The 19950-nt window shown below is 49.5% G+C and overlaps 1 protein-coding gene across 8 annotated transcripts in view; it reads right to left on the bottom strand.

Annotated features, from left to right (window-relative positions):
• The window catches only part of LOC119212559 (SH3 and multiple ankyrin repeat domains protein 1-like), a 28777-nt gene extending 10040 nt beyond the window's left edge, over window positions 1-18737 (bottom strand). Inside the window, exons 1-18 of one of the 8 annotated variants that reach the window (XM_037463088.2) lie at window positions 18617-18702; window positions 18412-18465; window positions 12457-12522; window positions 10983-11435; window positions 8828-9031; window positions 7758-7829; window positions 7568-7676; window positions 7279-7430; window positions 6862-7029; window positions 6647-6688; window positions 6177-6293; window positions 5992-6069; window positions 5798-5864; window positions 5451-5626; window positions 5192-5322; window positions 4431-4570; window positions 4040-4153; window positions 3840-3918 (exon numbers count right to left, since the gene is read on the bottom strand). In XM_037463088.2, coding sequence (XP_037318985.2) covers window positions 3840-3918; window positions 4040-4153; window positions 4431-4570; window positions 5192-5322; window positions 5451-5626; window positions 5798-5864; window positions 5992-6069; window positions 6177-6293; window positions 6647-6688; window positions 6862-7029; window positions 7279-7430; window positions 7568-7676; window positions 7758-7829; window positions 8828-9031; window positions 10983-11435; window positions 12457-12492 — 2138 coding nt within the window. In that variant the 5' untranslated portion in view covers window positions 12493-12522; window positions 18412-18465; window positions 18617-18702. The other 7 variants (XM_062559997.1, XM_062559995.1, XM_037463087.2 and 4 more) reach the window with 7 other exon arrangements.
• Between the last annotated feature and the right edge of the window lie 1213 nt (window positions 18738-19950).

Below are 19950 nucleotides of genomic sequence, written 5' to 3'. Positions count from 1 at the left end.
CGGAGCATCTGTTTTCGAGCAAGCGCCTTCATTGTTCTAACAGCCCGAGTCGCTTTGTGACCCTTTCTCTGATAAAGGACTTGCTTTGAATGGACTCCTCCCTGTCACACACAGCCACAGCTCATGACTCATTTCTAGACCTGACTTTCTAACAATGCTAATCAATTCACCCCGGTTACGTTAGGGGGAGCAGAGCTGTATGATTTAAGAGGAATTCCAGATATTTATTTGCCAGGCAGCTCTTTTCCGTGTTAGTATTTGCTCTTCGACCTAAACCAAACCGACACTCCAGCTGAAATCAAATCAAAGGCTTTGATTTCAGCTGGAAGGGATGAACAGCGAGTGAAACGGGTGAGTTGCCTGGTGGAAGAATTGTCTTTATTTATAGTGCCGTTCGATCGGGAATATAACTTTTTTTCCTTTTGACCTTGCACCTTTTAAATATGAATTTGGGGTGAATTGTGTTTGTGTTCCCACCCGAACCTTTATGAGAAGTAAGGATTTTTCAGCCATGAATTCAATGAGTCAGGCATTGCCTTCTCATGGGCTCTGAAGACATTCTAGATGACAATTATCCTCCGCTTCAGCCAAAAAAGACCCAAAGCTGTGGTGCTAAATCCAACCCGCAACTGCCTGTAACCTAAACAAATCCATTTGATGGTCTTCCTGACTACCGGGTCTGCAGGACGACTTTGCCCCGTAACCTTAAAAAAAGACCCCACAATGTAACATTTGAAAATGTCAACATTTTGATTTATTTCTAAATTAAAACTCTGGCAACTCCATCCTGCCTCCGCCACGCGTGAAACACCCGTGTGTATACAGTTCCCAAAATAACCGCCTCTCACAGCCCGAACCCAGCGAGGTTTAGTTTGTTCCGGAGCGCGGAATAAAGTTGTGGCGTCGCAGATCACGGAGGTGCAGCAGAGTCACGAGCCTGAAGATTACAGACTTTGACACCCAGTTGTAAACTCTAGCGCTGAACAGACGATCCCCCCCCCCCCCCCCCCGACTGAGGTCCGTCCCTTGTGTGTTCTCCATCAACGTTACTGTTTTCGCCAACGCACGGCCGCCTTCCAGCCATCTGCTGCTCACACCTCGTTCCCTTTTCTCGCACCCTGTCCTCCACCATGCTTTCCCTCTCTGAGGATCAAAGTAGCAAAGAGTGGGTAGACCAATCCATCGGGCTCTTGCATCCATCCCTTCCTACAAGGGGGACATGTGGCCTGCGTTGGTCCCCCCCTCCCCCCCTCGCCAGGTGGTCTACGTTGTGTTGCTGGCTGCATCACACCTGGTTTTCACCACGTTGACCAATATTGGGTGCAATTAGGGCCATAAAACCTGCAGAGTCCCCGTTAATCCCTGTTGGCCCGGAGGAGACACCCTTCTCTGAACTGGCTGCGATGAAGCTGTAAGCCGACTAGAGACCAGAGTTATTATGTACCCTCCTGAGTCATCCTCTCTTCTACCCACAATTACTGAGGGAAAAAAAGCCGCTTTTTAACCATTAACCCGCTGAATGTACATGCAGATAGACCGGCTGTGTGGGGGGGGGGGCTATGCACAGATAACACAAGCGAGATACATGATGGGTGTTAATGACACACACACACACACACACACACACACGTGGAAGATAGATGAACATATACATAGATATAGGTGCTCCCACAGCTGTGACGTCTAAACATGTCCATGTCATTCAGTGAATACAGTCACATGCACACACACACACACACACACACACACACACAAATGCATGCACACAGACGGAGATGAGTGGCATCTCAATTTGGAACTCAAAAGCAACTGACGAATCACAGGCTTTTCCACTTATTGACACATTTGCTTTCATCCCTCCGTTCAAACCAAATGCCTCACATTCCTGACGATACACCGGGATGCATCAATATTATTATGGGATGTGACGACACCGTTCTCAAATGTCTTCCCGGTGAATGAAAACGTATGTGCTAAAAAGAAATCCCGACTCAAAGGGAGTGAAATACACCCACACCGTCTGACTGAAAGCAGCGGTACGTGCTGCCTTTCATGCACTAACGCACACGCACAACATCGTCCAGAGACACGGAAACAAACGCGCTGCACGGACTCCATCCAACGGCCTCTTCCGTACCGACAGATACATTCACACGCGGGGGGGGGGGGGAAAATACACGTTATACACGCACGCACACACACACACACACAGACACACACACGCGGGCTGACTGAAAGACGCACACGCACAGAATACATAGCTTATTGGTCCGTCTTTGAAAAAAGCACGACCTGTCAAGAGCATCATCTACCTCTCCCCTCTCTCCATTGTCCTCTCCTCACTTCCATAGCCAGCCAATGAATGAGGAAACAGCCGCTACCTGTAAATGAACCACACGCTCCTGTTTCTGGGGCCCAGTGACGGCCACGAAGAAGAGAGGGAGAGAGAGAGATCTCTCTCTTTGCAACCCCCCATTGCTATGCCCCCCCCCCCCCCCAACCTCTCTCTCTTGCGCGCGCGCGCTCTCAACCTTCTCCTCCTCCCTCCTCCTCCCTCCTCCTCCCTCCTCCTCCCGGTGTTCCAGCGAGAGCTCGGCCGGAGAGCGCCGCGAGAGTGGAGGAGAGAGCGAGAGGAGGGTGGGGGGGGGAGAATGAGAGAGACAGCGTGATGGTCTCTGCACCCCGCGTACTTCAGACCAGAGGAAGACAGTGTGAATGGAAAGAGAGAGAGAGAGAAAACCAACAATTATCCCTTCAGGGAGAGAGTGTGTGCAGCGTGCGCTGGTTGCACGACAGGAAGAGGGTTTGGCTGCAGGAAAGGCGTGGGGGGGTGGGGGGGTGAAGGGATGAATTTGCGGCGTGGGGATGCGGGGGATGGGTGTAAATGTAAGGCGACACAGGCAGAGGCGGAGCTTGAATTGCACATCGCAGACCAACAGCTGATTCTCACCCTGGATTTACCCACACGCACATTTGCAAACTTTTGTGTCGCTCCCTCCTCTCCTCCAAAGCGGAGCTGTCATCGCCACACACACACACACACACACACACACCCTTCCCCTCTCTCTGCATCTCCCTGAAATAGCACATGACATTCTCCCAAGCGCCCAGCTGCTGGGAACAATGCTCCGGATCACCTTGCTCTTAATTGAGCACCACTTCACCACCGTGCTGCAAGCTCAGCGCAGGTAACATAACCACTGGCTGCTGTTTCCCTTTAGGACACAAGCACAGCTTTTTGACAGTGACAGCGGCTCAGCACCATGGTAAAGTCAACCGCCATCTGTAGGGGGGCTGGGGGGGTGCGTCTCGCTGTCCCGAGGACCTAACCATCGCCAGGTGTCTCAGCCGCCTCGTGACTCATCAGCAGGATGATGTACATGCACACAAAGACACATTCAGACGCACACCAACTCCCAAACAAACACGCAGAGCTTCATAAAACACAGCTGCCCAGCCCCCCTCCCCCCGCCCCCCCCTTCCTCCCCCCCTCCACCGCTCCCTCCCTACCTTCATTATGGCTTCATTGTGTTCAGTGTAAACAAGCAACCACAGACGGGCGAGAGGGCGGCATGTGGCTGGATATATCACAGAGACAAGCGGAGCCAAAAAAAGGAGGGGAGGGGGGGGGGGGGGCCGAGCTGGAAATGACATGGCTGCTCTTTGTGCTTTCAGCGCTGACGTGTTCACGCAGCGAGACAATGGGGGGAGAGCGAGCTGCTCCGCAGACACGTGCAGCTCCTGCGTGTGACAACAAACGCGTCGCCTCAGACGCCTCACAGCTGGAGGAGCACAATCCACGCAGATCACACGGGGGGGGCCACGGCAGCCTCGCTCACCTGGGCCCGTCGGTGCCGTCGTAGGCTCCCACGGTGACGTTGCGGAAGAGCTTCCTCTTGGCTTTCTCGCCGCGCGTCTCTGCAAAGGCCGTGACAAAACGCACACCCTCAATTTTAAAACCTCGGGGGCTTCCGGCGCGACGTCACGAAAAACAAAAAGCCCCCCCGCCCCCCCCACCCCGGGGCCAGCTTTGTGTTACCTGCTCGATTGTCTTTGCCAAGAGCCGCCACCTCCTCCACGCAGTCCGAAGGGAACCAGCCGGTGCGACCTTTCGCCGTTCCTTCCCAGTACCCCCCCTCGCCGACACTTAACACTGAGTCGGATAGATGAACAGATGGCAGAGAAGTCATTTTATCTGGCAGTTGAATCATGTGTCACAAACTCTTTTGTTTATAACATGTGCATCCCTCAATCTTCTCCCACTGGACTTGAATAGAGAGGAACATGTATTGCTTTGCGATGACTAGATGTGTCTCCTTCCTCTTGTCCACATTCCTCCTCCTCCCTCATGAACGCGTGTGTCGGTTAAAGTAGTTCAACATTGTGTCCAGGGCAAGTTTTTTTCTTGTACTCCCATAATTCAATCTCACCTTTGACCCTGTCGCCTTTGTTGAGCGTGAGTTCTTTGTCTCCTCCGGCGGAGTGGGCACGAGTGGCCATGTAAACCCGCCCCGGCACGGCGCTGTACATGCGCTGCATCTGACCTCCTGCACTGCCCGCCGAGGTAGCACTACAGAGGGAGAGAGAGGGAGGGAGAGGGAGGGAGAGAGGGAGAGAGAGAGAGGGCCCCTTTCAAAACCAAGAGATAAGAATGTGTTGCACACTGTGGAAAAAAAAAAACACCCAAGTGAGACAAAGTGGGACGACATGCAGCCTGTCGGCCTGTCCTTCGCCACGCAGTCGCAGGCTGAGTCACACCAGCGGAAAAGAATGCAAACGCAAACCGCATGTCAGATGTATGCAACGTGCAAACCAACGCCGTGGGATGTTTTTTCGGATATTTGCATTGCACACCAGATCTGTCAGTCCGTCGACTTTGCGTTTAGTCCTCGTGAGCCAAGATGGCGAGCGTGATGAACGCCAGCCTGTTGACACCATTACAGCTGTGCTTGTCGTCACGGCGATCACAGCGAGGCCGTAGACTCTGACGTGGAATTGCTTCCCTTTTAAAAAACGTTTTTCAGGCAAGCGATGATTTCTCTCCTCTACACACTTCAAATCCGTGAGATTCTTGTCCCTAAAAACGACTGTACACCGTGCATCTGAGGCATCAGATGTTTTCACTACCACTTGCCCCCTCTTCGCATATATATATATATATATATATATATATATATATTCCCCTCCTCACCCCTGTCTTCCTCTTGGCTGCCGGTGCCGCTCCTCGGTGTCGCTTTGGCCTCCTCTGCCCCGCGACGGGGAGCGAGTGCGGGACCGGGGGCTGCTGGAGCTTCTCATGCCGATGGAGGCCCTCCGTTGGCCCTGCAGGAGACACACAAGTTCGACCCAAGTCAGAGCTGATCCCGCAAACCAAACTGAAACCAACCAGCAAAGCCCGTCTATTATCACGAGATCAGCAGATGAGCAGCCACCCAAACGGCCCTCAGTACCTGTCCCGGGTTGGGATTGGTCGCAGCCTTGTTGGGCGGGGCCAGGGGGTCGGACTGGGTCATGGAGTTATCGCTGTTAGCGCGCAGCAGGGGGTGGCCGTGGAGCGGGGGGAGAGGCAGAGTGTGGGCGCTCTCGTTTCGCTTGGGAACGTACTTTGGCGATTCCAAAAAGGGCACTGAGGATGGGAGGGGTGAAGGTCAACGGGGGAGGGGGGAGGGGGTGTTGGATGTGACAGGATGAAGCGGAGGGAGGAATCGGGTAGATCGTTAGGGAGAAAGCGGGAGATTGTAAAAGAAAAAGACACTGTCATTTCTGCAAACCTCAAAACCTGGGGGGGGGCGCTTACCTACGTCGGCGTCTTTGTGGTTTTTTATGATTTCCCCGAGTTCGAAGTGACCGGACAAAACCGCCAGCTGCAAACACAAACAGAACAAAGCCCGAATCAGTTTAGCTCGATCATCTGTTGCTGTTGTGTTGCGTCGTCTGCTTTTTTCTCTCCTACTTGGAGACACAGTTTTGATTGACAGTCGGACCATTTACCTGAAAGGGGGTCTGACCCAGCTTGTTTTTTGCCTCCTTATTTGCTCCCCTGTACAGAAGGACGCGGACGCAGCTCTCCTGGTTGTTCAGAGGAGGAAAGCGACGTGTTAGCACCTCCATTAAGAACATCAATAGTAATTATGGTAATACTAGTTTGATGCCAGGGGATTTGTCTCCCTACTTGCCTTGTTGTACAGGGCAGAAATGTGAAGCGCAGTGTTCCCTGAGGCATTTAGAGAGGAGGTTTCTGCCCCATAAAACAACAGATGCTCCAAGTGCTGCGCAAAACCGTTCTGGCAGGCCTTTATTAAGCCAAATTAAAAAGCATAGAAAGAGACACGTTCAAATGAATAGGGCGGTTTCATTAATGAGAGTTTCAGTGGAAAACAATTAGGAGTAATGAAATATATTTTGAAAGAGAAACAAGTAGGATTGAAAGAAGATACCGTGTAAAATCCACATTTAGACCCATAATTACTCTTTCATAAAATACCATGACAACCAGCTAGCAGCACAAACACCAATTCACCCGAATGCCACATGAGACACAATGCCGTTATTCATCTACGGCAAGACAGGCCACTTGAGTTTATCCCCTCCCCCGGCGCCCTGTGACATGTTCCAGGGGACGATGAGATGTCAGGATGAAGAGTACCTTATGTATCTCTTCCATTCCAAACTCCTCTTCATCCCTGAGCTGTGGACAGAGGGGGAGAGGAAGGGGAGATAGAGAGAGAGAGAGAGAATGGAGGTACGAGTGAGGAAGGCCGAGTGCGGGAGGACAATGGAGGGACGGAAGGTGCGACGGTGAGGGACATCGAACGCGGGGACCACAAGGGGCATGTCAGTGTCCCCCCCCCCTTCGGTTACCTGATGGGACTCGTCCCAGCCGTTCTCGTCCCTCGTCCCCAGCCGGGCCCTGTAGTACAGCAAGGTCTCGCAGCAGGAGGTGTCGCCCCCCGTCAGCACAGTGTGGTACAGCGGCGTCAGGCCGCAGCGGTCTTTGTAGTTCGGAGATGCTCCGAGGGACAGGAGGGCCTGACGGAGAAGGCTTTTTAATGAGGGTGGAGCTGTCCGAGGTACTTCTGCATTTTAAGCTAAAATTCATGCAGTTTCATGCAAATTTCCTGCAGAATTTGCAATTTATTCACTTCTACATTGAGTTATTTGCATGTAAGATGCGCATGTGACTGGCACTGAACCATATTTTTCACTTTGTCCCCTATGAATGTTCTACTAAAGCACTTGTTTGCACTTCATATGGGACTTTAATTCAAAAGTCCTTACCACGAGGCCGGCGTGATTGTGAGCCCTCACAGCTTTGTGCACCGGCGTGAAGCCGTCTCTGTTCCTGAAGTCCAGATGAGCGCCGCCTTGGACCAGCAGTCTGATGCCCTCCATCGGCAGGCCGGACTGCACGGCCATGCAGAGCGGGGTCTCTGACCCGACCGGAGGGGGAAAAGGTCGGCGAGGACGGCAGGTAGAAAAGTGGAAAGCATTTTGTGTCACAAACCCGATTGATTTGAAACGGAGGAATACATTTAGTCAGAGTTGTTATTTTTCACAGGGAACTCACCTCCACTGTCAGGGTCGTGAAAATTGGAATCAAGACCTTTTTCGAGGACTTTGGCCATTTTCTCTATCGCTCCAGTCTGAATGTATTCGAGGAACTTCTTCAGACTGGCCTGGAGAACGGTGGGAGAGGAGATGAGGACATGAGGAGTGCGCCCCAGCGATATTCAATGGACACGAGAGAAGAAAGATACCTTTGTGCTGAGTTTGGAGAGCGCTTTTTCATCCAGATTCGTCTGTTTATAAACTCTGGTTTTGTACCTAAACTGAGGACCAGAAAGAGAGTGAAAACTGTGACTCATCGTCATGCTGCAACACAGCTCGGGTTGATGATGAAATGGTGGAAATAACCAAAATAGTTTTTACTTTAAACTTAAAAAAGTAGAAGATATAAGTTTCTTGGGAAAAGCTTATTCAAATGAGGATTAAGAACACATTGCAAATGCATGTATGTATATAACCGTGATTACATGTGCTAACCAGGTCAGTTTTCTTGTCACCATAGCAACAACTACACATCCACATAAGCCGTATATATATCATATGCTGTGCCCTAAATAAATAATAGCTGCATATTTCAAGCATCAGAGACGTGTTTGGCCAGGAGCAACCTGCCTCATAGTTGATACTGGCTTCATCTGAACATCACGAGGAATAAACCTGTGCAGAAAACTACTCCACACCAACGAATGCGCCATCACTGATGTTTAGGATACGCTGATGGAGCAGTGAGATCTGCCGGGGAGGGGCAGTCCTCATCTGGAACCTCTGCAAGGGCGCAAACACCCCCAGGCCAAACCCCGGAGAGCAAGCAGGACGCTTCTCGGCCCCACCCAGCTCACCAACACCTACGGCCGCTGCACCACCAGGGGGCGCTGCCACACAATCCTATCGCCGCGTGACGAACGCGCATTGACGTCACCACAGCCCACTTCCCAAAACGTGGAGGAATATAACACAATTGGTTGGTTACATAAAAGAGCAGAATGCAATTAAGTCCACGCGGTGGATGTTATATTTGCCGTGGTGAACATGGGAATCCTAATAAAACAGAGTAATTCGTCTGTAATTGCATCAAACAACAGAAGGCTGAAAGATGCAGTTGTTTGGAAGTCTCTAGAACAACATTTATATTCTTAGGGAACTACAATTCGACAGTATTATTCGGGGGGGAGGTTTGTGCTCCGTGGATACTTGAACTTCACGACCCCAGTTAATGTCAAATCCCGGCGCTGTCACTCTCCCACTAGTCCCGCCTCCGTACCTCCAGGTAAGGCACCCCTTTCTCAAAGGTCTGAGAGTAGTCTCGCAGGAGCCTCTCCTCCTCCAGGAACTTGGCGTCCCGTCCGTCTCCAGCCGGCTGGAAGAGGCCGTAGTTGTAGACGTCCCACAGCGACTCGCTGAGGGACGAGATGATCTCCTGCTTGGCGCTCCACACCATGCAGTCCTGGTCGAACTGGAGACACCTCTGGCGGACGCGGAGAGTTGCCACAGGGGAGCAGAGAGGTCAGCACATGCTTCTCAGCACACATTTGCAGTAGATGCTTGATTAATGAGGAACATTTGGGTCTGGGCAATAAAACCAACGGGAAATCAAACTGTCTCTGACACCAAAAAAAAAAACTCAGCTGGCGGAAAAACGGAGGCTCTGCGCTAAAATGACTTTCGGTCCACATGCGGGAGACGTGTCAATGTATTTTAGGCAGGAACACGCTCTTTGTGACATTAGTCAAGAGTCCACAGGAGTCCCTATATTTAGTCGGTTTGGTTTAACGGCAAGCCACTGGAATTTGATCATTACCGATTAATAATGTAGCATGACTGTTTTAGCGTCAGTTGGGGAATGATGGATGCATGAGAACGTGACATTACTTTAAATAATTAATCACCTGTCAAATCCATTGAAACCGGATGGCTTATGTTGTCCTTATATCCATGATATCAAGGTCAATTTTTACTTTAACGGCCCTCTTTCTCTCTCACACCAGATCCAGAACTAAAGATTCTGTAAAGGGATAAATATTTCCCTTTGTGCTTTTCTTTCACTTTGATCTCAGGGTCCGATTTGCCCCCAGTCCAGTGGGGGAAAGAACAAACTAGCTTGAAGAGGGAAGCTCCTACATCCCTCTGGATGTATCATGTGGATGCACTGGTCCTAACCAGATTTCACGGTGATTTGTGCAGCACTGTCCATTTCCTCATATTATTACATTTCCTTGGATCTCCACAGCAGCACCATCTCTTTTGTTCTTTTTTCTTATTAAACTCTGGAGCCCGCAGGGCACGGCTGACCTGGAGCGGGTCCGTAACACCGGGGTCTCGGAGGTCCGAGTGAGACGTATGCGTCTATGCTGTGGTTCCCTTTCCAGAGAACTGTAAATAAAAATTGCACAGCTCAGCACGCTTTCATGTCCCCTCTGCCGCTCCCCCGTCGCCAGGCTGCACTATTTGATGGTGTAGCCAACTCTATTGGCATGGCAACCAGTTCATTAGTGAAGGCAGGCACCCGTTGCCGTAGCAATGCCTTGGTGGTCCCCGGGAGGTAAACCACATGAAGGGGGTATGCGCGTGTGTGTGTGTGCATGTTTATAAGTGAGTTGTGTGTTTTACATGTGGTGTAAATTGTGCAGTGTTGTGTGTCGTGCAACACAGAGTGTGTGTGTGTGTGTGTGAGAGAGAGAGAGAGATCGAGTGGATAATCCTTGGGAGAGAAGTGGAATGCACGCTGTGTATTACAGTAATCATTCTGATAGATGCCTTCACACATTCGTTCCTTCCCGGCGTCACTCACTTCCGCGGCTCTCCCCAAACTCATTAAAGCCTATGAGATAATTAGCAATCACTGTTGTATTGAGGGCAGATATTAGCTGCCATGTGGAACAGTCGACATGTTCAGGGAGTTGAAAATGGAGAAAGGCAGATTAGGGGCGACGGGTTACAGTGGGGCATCGTTTTTCACCTGGATAATGCGTGTGCTTCTCACCTGCCGCCGCTGTGCAGCGGAGGGAGATCCTGGAAGTGTGAGTTGACTAACTTCCCTTCTGGAAACTAATTATGAGCATAGCTGACGAATACGTCAACACTAACAAAGCAAGCGTCTATTGGCTAATTTAAGAAGAGAAATGTGTGTGTCAAGTTCCCATGAGTTCTGATTTACATCCATCTCAATCTCTGAGGCACAAATACCAGAAAGAACATGCTACAACTATTTCTTCTCCTTCAATGGATGACTAGACTTTCTGTTTGATCAACTGATTTTCCTCACTAGTTGCAGATTTGTGGAGCTAAACTGTGCTGCATGAGACATTTTTTTTGTCTGCCTCAACTTTAACTTCCCATCGACTCCACAATCGGGGTCAACTGTTTCATGTGTAGGTGTCTGCTCGGCCCGAGTGCTTTGGACGAGAACATGCACCTACTGTTTGTTTGATGTCAGGAATTCCTATGCGGAAGATCATCATGGTGGGGAAAGAGTCCTCCGCGGGAGCCACCGTGGTCATGCTGCGCTCCATCAGGGCTCGCCTCTTCTGGACGGCGTTCGGGCCCGCCTGGTGGGTCTGCTGATTGGGATAACTCTGCTGCTTGCTGACCGGCTGATGATGCAGCGGGGCCTGATTGGACAGGTACGCGACACCACGGCTGCTCAGGTGGCCCGGCCTCAGCGGCCGGTCCGCTCTCTGTCTGCCGACCACAATGGCCGCCGGCTTCACCACCTCCCCGCGTTTCCCTTCCCAGGATTGCCGTCCGCCCGTCATTTCCCTCTCCTCCGGGTCCTCTAGCTCTCCGTTCTCCGCGTCACGTCCGTCTTCCCCTTCTCTGTTCTCTCTCCCCTGCTCCTCTTCCTCCTCCTCATCCTCCCCATCTCTGTCATCCTGGCCGGGATAAAAGTGCTGGTTATTTCCCAGCATGCTTTGCTGTGCGGGTGTCACTGCAGAGAGGGCTGCGTGACATAGCTGTCATGGAGACAAAACACGGCTATCCCATGAGACCGGCTTCGTCCTTAGAAACATGCTGTGGGACACAGGCAGAGAAGGACGTAAGGTCATTTAACTTATAACATTGATGAAGTGAATTAAAAAACGATGTAAAAAGACACGTGCAATAATAGAACATTTGGCCACTGGCAATGCTAATAAGTCCACATGTGTGAATGAGCACACTGCTGGTCCACATTTTCCATTTAGCCACTGGGAATGCATCGGGGACAAGCAGGCTGATGAGAGACGGGCTATATTTAAAACCTGTAAATGTGCATCACAGGTTCTCTGCAGAAGAGTGAGTTTGATGTGAAACTTCACATGAGGTCAAGATCATCGCTACTTTGTGGAAACGGGGGCCGACCTGCTGCATGTCTGAGGCAGAACCCATGGGGCTAAACGGCTAAACGTGGGCCCCTTAAAGGAAAATTCCACCCTCACGTACCTGCACAGGGTCCACAAGCACGACTTGCATCGTCACTATCCTGAAAGTGTCTTAGGGTGGATTTTTGCTTTAAGACTGTGTCGTTGCTTCAGTGGGTTCCAGATTTGGCATAATGGCGCTTCTGTGGGCCCCCCTCTTGGTTATGGGGGGTCTCGGCTGTAGGGTCTTTGCCATCGTGCAGATCTGAACCACTGGCAACAGCCGCCTTAATGATGACGGTGAATGACGCGGGGAATCTCCCGCTAACTCTTTGGCAGCCGGGTGCTCTGAATATCGTATGATTTGTGAGCCTGAAATAGATGCGTATCGGGACAGATGGAACTAAATAAAATATCAAATGGAATCAGGACGCAGATCTTAAACATTTCAATCGCAGATCACCAACATGCAGATACGTTTTAGTAGAATATGTAGAAAACATGGTGCTGATGAAGGTTAAAGGGCGTGATTGGCGACTATTGACTTATCAACCTCTATTGTGGCCTCTCTATTGGTGACCAGGGACATCGACAGGTGTCTGCCGCAGCTTACAGTTGCCTGTAATAAGACATAGATAATAATGTAGAGATGAAGAAGGAGGAGGAGGTCACAGTCTGTACCGACATTGAAATGACTGTAACAGGAGGAGGGGCGATGGAAGTTTGGTTAGAGATGGCACATGCTAACAACGTTTAGGTAATAGAATCAAGCTCAAGATTTTGGCTTTGGGTTGAGGCAAATATTTGAGAAAAGTCTAGAAACGTAAGTTTAAATTCAAGATTCCTGGTTTTTCTTGTGACCCCAACGCGTTGGTGGACATCTTGACCCTCAGGTGAGGAAACGCTGATGTAACGTTTAGGCTGAATTTGTAGGAAATCATTTTGAACAGCAAAGAGGTGACCTAGATCTTGCTCAGTGCATCTACAAAACCTGTCGGGCCTGCACATATGTGCTAATATGGCTTGTTTAATGCAATGGAACAATATGCATTACAATTAGACCAACGTTTTAAGAGAACCATTTTCAAAACACCATAATTCAGTCAGCGGTGTTGGAATGATGGGGATGGATCGGACGCAGTACGCATGCAGGATGCGAAACTGTCCAACCGTGGCGTGTTTACGTCTCACTCGCCAAAAAGAAGTCTGCCAAGTTGAGAGTTTTCCGGGCAAAAAGAGCAACACCGCTGAGGGAAGAGACGCCACGAGAGTGACAGGACGGGACGCGTCACAGAAAGAGCACAGAGAGCTGAAGGAAGGAAATGGTGACCACTTCGAGAATAAAGTGTCCAGCCACTTATTATACAAAGCGCTTTGATTGAATGTTTTTGAGAGAGAGTGTGGCTGGTAAATACATCTTTTATTCATAAAGATATTCCAGCACCGGCAGCACATGTGAGCGTCTCGGGGGCCTGTCGATAGCCGCGAGTGAGGTGAGCTGCATTTACAGGGCAGCACACAGCCCTCACCTGGCCGTTTCGTTGTATGTGTGACTCACAATCAGCCTGTAAAAAAAAAAGAGCTGACCAAGGGTGCAATGTTTGTGCAACATTTACAAGGTTTCGCATATTAACGCTATCATTCATGCACACCGGGAGGGAGCAGAGCACGGTTGATTTACGAACAAAAGACTCATCAAATATTGAACATCGAGTCTGCAGCAGGCAAAGAACCAGCTGACGGGAGCCTCGTAGCTGGGATGGAAAGGCGAAAAGGGGGGAAATACGCGGCAGGGGAACAAGAAGAGAGATGTCGTTTGCATAAAGCAGAGTAATCAGATTGAGAGGAGTAAAGGAGGGGGGGCGGGGAGGGGGGTCAGCTCTTCCTTTCTCACGGGGGGACGCTAGACCTTCTGCCAGAAAAACTCACATTTATTAAAAGATAAGAATGGGAAGATCCCCTCGTGATTTGTCCATTTCGTCATACCCTTGTTCTTTATCCTGACCTCATGTGCTCCTGTCTCGGAACGGTCTTTTGAACATTCAACGTCAGAGGAGAGGAAACAGGGACATCTGGAGATCTGAGGAGTTGGCGAGTCCGTCTCCCCGGGGGGGGGGGGGGGGGGGGAACCGGTAGCAGCTTGACTTCTGATGATCTGACGCCATGTGGAGGCTCAGAGAGAGGGATTCCAGCGGATCAGGCCCGACGTGGGCTCCACAGACAGAAAGGAAACGGAGTGAGATGAACAATCCGACGGCGGCTACATCAGGATGACGAGGACAGACGGATTCCCTCCCTGAGCACCTGCGAGGGCGGAGATGGATGGAGAGGTTTGCAGAGAGAGGGATCAGCGGCGTCGCTCGTCTCTACGCGTCTACTTCGCCTTTTCTCAGAGCTTTTCTGCACGTCTTGCTTCATGCTAAGCCTGCAATAACGGCTTTGCCTTGACAGGTTCTTCATGAACAAAACATTAGCAGCACTTTTTTGATACGTCAAACTAATTCGAATGTGAACTACCTTCTGTTTGTGTAGCGTCACTACTGTAGTCTGCTGGGGTACCTGGTGTGACGGTGTTGCTGTTTGACTTTACCCATGAAGTTCAAAGACCTCATTGACAGCCAGTTCAACTCACATTTCATCTTTTTGTCAATCTCTCCCTCTCTCTTCATCTCGCTCTCTCCCTATGTAGGACAGAGCATGCGTATAGATATATTTTCAGTGTATCGGTCCCCGGAAAGTAGAATTGGAGACCATCCAAGGAACAGATTGTCCCACTTTTACGTCCTGCGAAAGTGGAGCAGCCAAGTTCTGTCCTCTATATCTCCGTCTCTCTTTCATTGGGCCTCCACCGTTCAGCCCCTTTCACGCCGCCAGTGACGAGGAACCACGAAGAACCCTTTCGGGCCAACACGAGACGGATGGGTTGAGTCACTAAACTGGGGGGGGGGTGCTCCGTTTTATTGTTCTATGTGAATCACTGGCCATCAGGTCTGAGGGTGGTGCTCTGACGTAGCAGATAAAGGGGGAGGGGCTAAGCCGGGGTTTGATGGATACCCTACCGTGTACTGCACAAGCATTCGATTCTCCAAACACGTATGTTCAGCAAGTCAAAAAATAGAAGAATGATTAAAATAAATAAACTCAAAGCAGTCAGCTCGGTCGGGGGCCTCGTGCAGATCAAAGTGGGCTCTTTCCCCTCAGACTGGATGTAACTGGGTCAGGGGGGAGCGGACGCCGAGGGCTTCGCCGGGGCCAAACTTGACGGATGGGCTGGGAGTGTGCGTCCCCCCCCCCCCCCCCCCCTGCGCAATATCCGAGACTTCCCTCCCCCGTAAATATTGTTTGATACGGTCGCCAAAGCTCAGGTGGCTGCATGCAGTTGAAAGAGCTGATGCATGTGGGCCAATCTGCGTTGTGTGGTCTTCAGAGATGAAGCGCATGACAGCGGATCTCTGGTGTGTGTGTGTGTGTGTGTGTGTCTGTAGCAGACATGAAACCAAACTGTGCGTTACACACGCTGTGTTTGAACGTCTACCCATCGCTGCAATGCCGCCCCGTCAGTAAAAGACCTGATTTCACGCAGCGTTAATTCTCCTTTTGCTCTCCTCACACGATATGACAAGGAGTGCGTTAAAATGTCATGAAAAACTAAACGAACGAGGAGGAAAGTGCCGATCCAGAGGAAAAAAGACCTTTCAGATAAAACCGACAACTCTTCACAACTCCGGTTCTAACTTTTCCAAGCGGACCTGCTACTTTTTATTCGTGTCCCCCGGAGCTCCTGACTCGAGACCTCGGGCCTCAAACACGATGAAAGCAGGTCACACGCGGTCAGACACACAGTGATGAGCGCACGGTTCCGGTGGAATTCACGGCAGATTAACAGCCGCATTCAGGCCGTCCGCCAGTGACAGTTTCACTTACCTTGCACGTCCAGTGACTCAACGGTAACAACGAGAGACAAAAGTCAACAGGAGACTGATGAATCCTGTTAGACGTGTGGATGGCTGTCAGGCCACATCGCAGACTGTCCACCTCCCATGTAACGGGGTGTAATTGACCATTCATTCTCAGCTTTGTGCTCTACGTGAACCTGGAGGGCAAAAGAAAGTGTGAAGAAAACCACTGAAATGAATTTGGTATCAAGCGCCGACCATCGTTTCAGGGAGAGAATTAAATGCGCCGTTTCCATCAGAGATATTTGGAGCAAACCGGCTTCTTTACAACTGCTCCGGACTCCAATCAGATCTTCACTACCTTGTTACGACACCGAATGGAGCCAAAGTTCACCAGCTCGAGGGCCACCTGACCCCTCCGGTTGTTCCTTTCTGAGCCCCCTTTGGCAGAATGAAAGTTGTGTTGCACATATGTCAGTTCTCCATGATGGGAGATGTGTTGCAGTTTTGTTTCGCTTCTGTTTTCGTGGCTCGGAGCGATCCTCCAGATCGTTCCCCTGGGGGGTAACAATGAAAAGGCTGCGGAGTCGGGGGTGGGGGTGGGGGGGGAAACAGCTCTTCCCTCCCGTTCCATCTTAATGAGCACAACAATAAGACTGTCAGCTCCACAAATAACAATTACAACGTCATCACGAGTCATTTTAGGTGATCGTATTTGAATGTATTCTCTCATTCGGTCGCTGTGGGGCGTTTCTTTGCAGTGTTGCTCTTGCCAACGAGTATCTATGTGTGTGTGAGAGAGAGAATGGGTTTATGGTTTTCTATCACTCCATGCAGCTATGGCCCAGTATAATGCTCCCATGGGACTGATTTAGGGAACATTTTCTTGTGGGTTTTTGCACCTCTGCTTCGCAGCCAGGGACCATGGTAGCTTGCAGCTAATGGCGTCTTGCAGCATTCCTCCTCGGCAGGGAGCTGTCACTGAAGATATTCTCTCAGCACGTCATGCAATCTCTCCCTACAGGACCCTGGAGGATTACCGGACCACAGAAGCATCGTCACATCTGCCACAGTGACCGGCCCGCGCGTGGACTCCTGCAGGGATCCGGGAGGAACCGAACAGGACGGAGCAGGAAGGAACAACGTGGCGTGGGGGGAGGGGGGGGGGACGGGACGAAGTGGCAATAAGTAGGCAGTAATGGTGGCATCAGAGAGACACACACACACACACATCTCCACCGACGAACCCGGCGTCCTGGCCAATTCAGTCTAATTCACGTCTTTATTCTTGCCCCTCCACTGTCAGTCTTTTGGGATCACACACACATTACTATAATCACTCAGTGGCCCCTCATTGATAACGTCGCCTGATGTTCTTTGTTCAAACGTGATCAATTGTTCTCGTGTTCCTTAGGAAGCCATTAATCTTGGTGGGCCCACTTGGCTTTAAATTGCCTGCCTTATTTCCCTTCCTTTTCCAAATGAATTCCCTCAGGATCACTTCGCCAATATAAAGATACACTTTTAAAGCCAGCAGTGCTTGTCGTGCATTACTGTGTGGGGAAGGTCTTAGGAGGCTGTGCAAAGTCAATTATGTTGCATCTAAAGGATGAAAGTGCAAAGAGCTGAGCTGTGTGTGTTTGTGTGCGTGTGTGTGTGTTTGTGTGCGTGTGTTTGTTATCTATGGTCCTTAGAGGGCTTCCACCTTTCCACCAGCCGACACCATTAATACTGCCAACAGGTAAGAATTCTGACAAGTCGCAGCTATACAGAGATGCGTGAAATGTGGGTGTTGGTGAGCTCTCGTTTGGTCCCATTAAATGTAACACAAGGCTGTAAGTGTCTGGAGGGTAATTATACGGGAAGGAGATAAATGGCACAGGCTTTACATGCGCACAATTAGCATTGTTACTTTCTCCGCACTCACATCACTTTCTACCTTATTCCATCCACATCAATTATTCCAAAAATTAATTCCGTGCATATTTCAATGTGAAACGGTTCACAACCCACTTTGTAACTGTGTTGTAAATACTGCAATGCACGATCCTGATTCCTAATGAACATGGAATATGAAACCGCGTCTTAACTAGTCACAAGGGATTCAATTATGGCCACAAAGGAGGATTCAGCAAGAAAAGGCTCATTTAGTGAGGAGGAACTTTTCCACCATCACTGCCCTCCGAGTCCAGTGAGGGACGCCTGGAAACCAGCCTCACAGTGAGATTGTCCCCTAAAATGTGTCTTTTCATAATAACAAATGGCTTCAGACTAAGGACAGGCAGAAGTGATGTGCATAACCTTCATCACAGCTGCCCGATGCTGAGCACCACAGCGACCAAAGCGCCCGTGCACAGCAGCAGAGCCCCCTCCTCAGCCTTAAAGCGCTTCTGGATTGAAATGGGAAATTACTTTAGTCTTTTCTTTGAAGGTTTTCTTATTCCTTATTTGTCCCACTTTGCTCTTCTCGCCTACATAATACTGAGGAATCGGACCTCACAGGACAGTTACATTGTGGCAGGTTTTTTTTGTTTGTATTTTGTACACTTTGCATTCATTGGTTCACACGTTAGCAGAGCATCAATGAGCAATTAAAGAAAAAAAGTAAATACCTTTTAGTCTGCAGTTCAGGCTGTGTGGCTCTGCGTGGTATCCGCAGTGACCTCCTTCACAAAACCACAAAGAGAGTCAAAAGGGAGCCGGGATGAGAGAAATCAGTGAAAGATCCGCTTGATAAATTATAGATGAGCAAAAACACGGAAAAGTGATTTGCTTTTTATCTTGCAGAATCACATTTCCGTGGCTTCTGTTCTTTACATGTGCATCGGTGTGAGCCAGCCCGAGCCATTGCATTGTGCAGCCCGTCTTTCTGGTTCTCACTCTCTCACACACACACACACACACACACATTTCACCTACTCAATGCCCAGCAGAGAGCGCTCGCTTGCTCTCTCTCTCTCCCTCTCTCACTTCAACTTCAGCTCTCCTTGCTCTCTTTGTACTTCCACTGTGTTCCATCTGTCAGTCCCTCTTTAGGTTTTTTTTTTTTTTTTTTGCTCTTTTCGGGGCTCTTTTATTAAATGATGCCCATTTCTTTCCTCATCCCTCTCTCTCGCTCAGTCCTTTGCCCGTCTCACACAAACACTGGATGGATTTGGGCCACCTCTTTGTGCTTCTTGTGTCTTTTATTGATGAGACAGCCTCATAGAAATGAAGAGAGATTCTCATCCATTCATAAAATGTAATTCTATTGCATTAAAAAAAGACGTTATTATGCAATGTTCATGGATCTGTCAACAAGGTGGCTGCCCACGACAGTCTGAATTTCAACAAACTTGGAGCAATCATTCTGTAAATTAGATAGGGTCTGTTATTCTAGATCACTTCCAGATATGCAGACAGTTTCCCCTTGAGGGATCTTACCACGCAGACATCTAGGTTTTATCCAAATCCCAGAAACACAATTTTATTTGTAATGGTCACCCATGGTCACCCATTGAAAATGACATATGAAAGACTAAGCAGAAAGGTAAATAATGTCCCATATTTATGCTGAACGATGCACAGATGTCCCCCTTCTGTTTCAGTATTTATGGTGAATTGACAATTTAACAGCTACAAACATATTAAGCTGGGTTCATCTTGTTTTTAAAATTCATACTTGAAAAGATTATTCAAGAAATATCCATTGACAATATCACCGGTTGGCGTAGAAAGGGGGATTAGTCCTTAGAGAACACGGACAAAACGCAGGCAGTAGGTTACCCTTCAAAATGTTCCATTGTACGGCCAAGGTTGTAAATAGCAAAGTAAAAATAATAAAGTGCTGGGATGGTGTGGCCGTGAAAAGGACCAGAGCTGGAGTGCCTCACACTGATTAGAAGCCAGTCTCCTGGCTGGAGAGACACAACAAGTTGGTTTGGTGGCCTCACCTGCCCGGCCCTGATGTGAGAGGAGGAAGGTTCCAGTCTACCGAGCACGTCGCTGTTTCCTCTTGAAAGGAAATCAATGGAGAAAAACATATTAGACTCAGAGACTCATTATTATTTACAGATTATCTGTGCAAAATATTCCATAACAAGACCTAATAACTACATCACTACTATATGTCACTACGATATACTTTGATTTTTAATGGTTTAATAACACTG

Source organism: Pungitius pungitius, chromosome 21 (assembly GCF_949316345.1).
Source record: "Pungitius pungitius chromosome 21, fPunPun2.1, whole genome shotgun sequence".
In the NCBI taxonomy this organism is placed as follows: Eukaryota; Metazoa; Chordata; class Actinopteri; order Perciformes; family Gasterosteidae; genus Pungitius; species Pungitius pungitius.
This window is presented reverse-complemented; position numbering and strand designations above follow the sequence as displayed.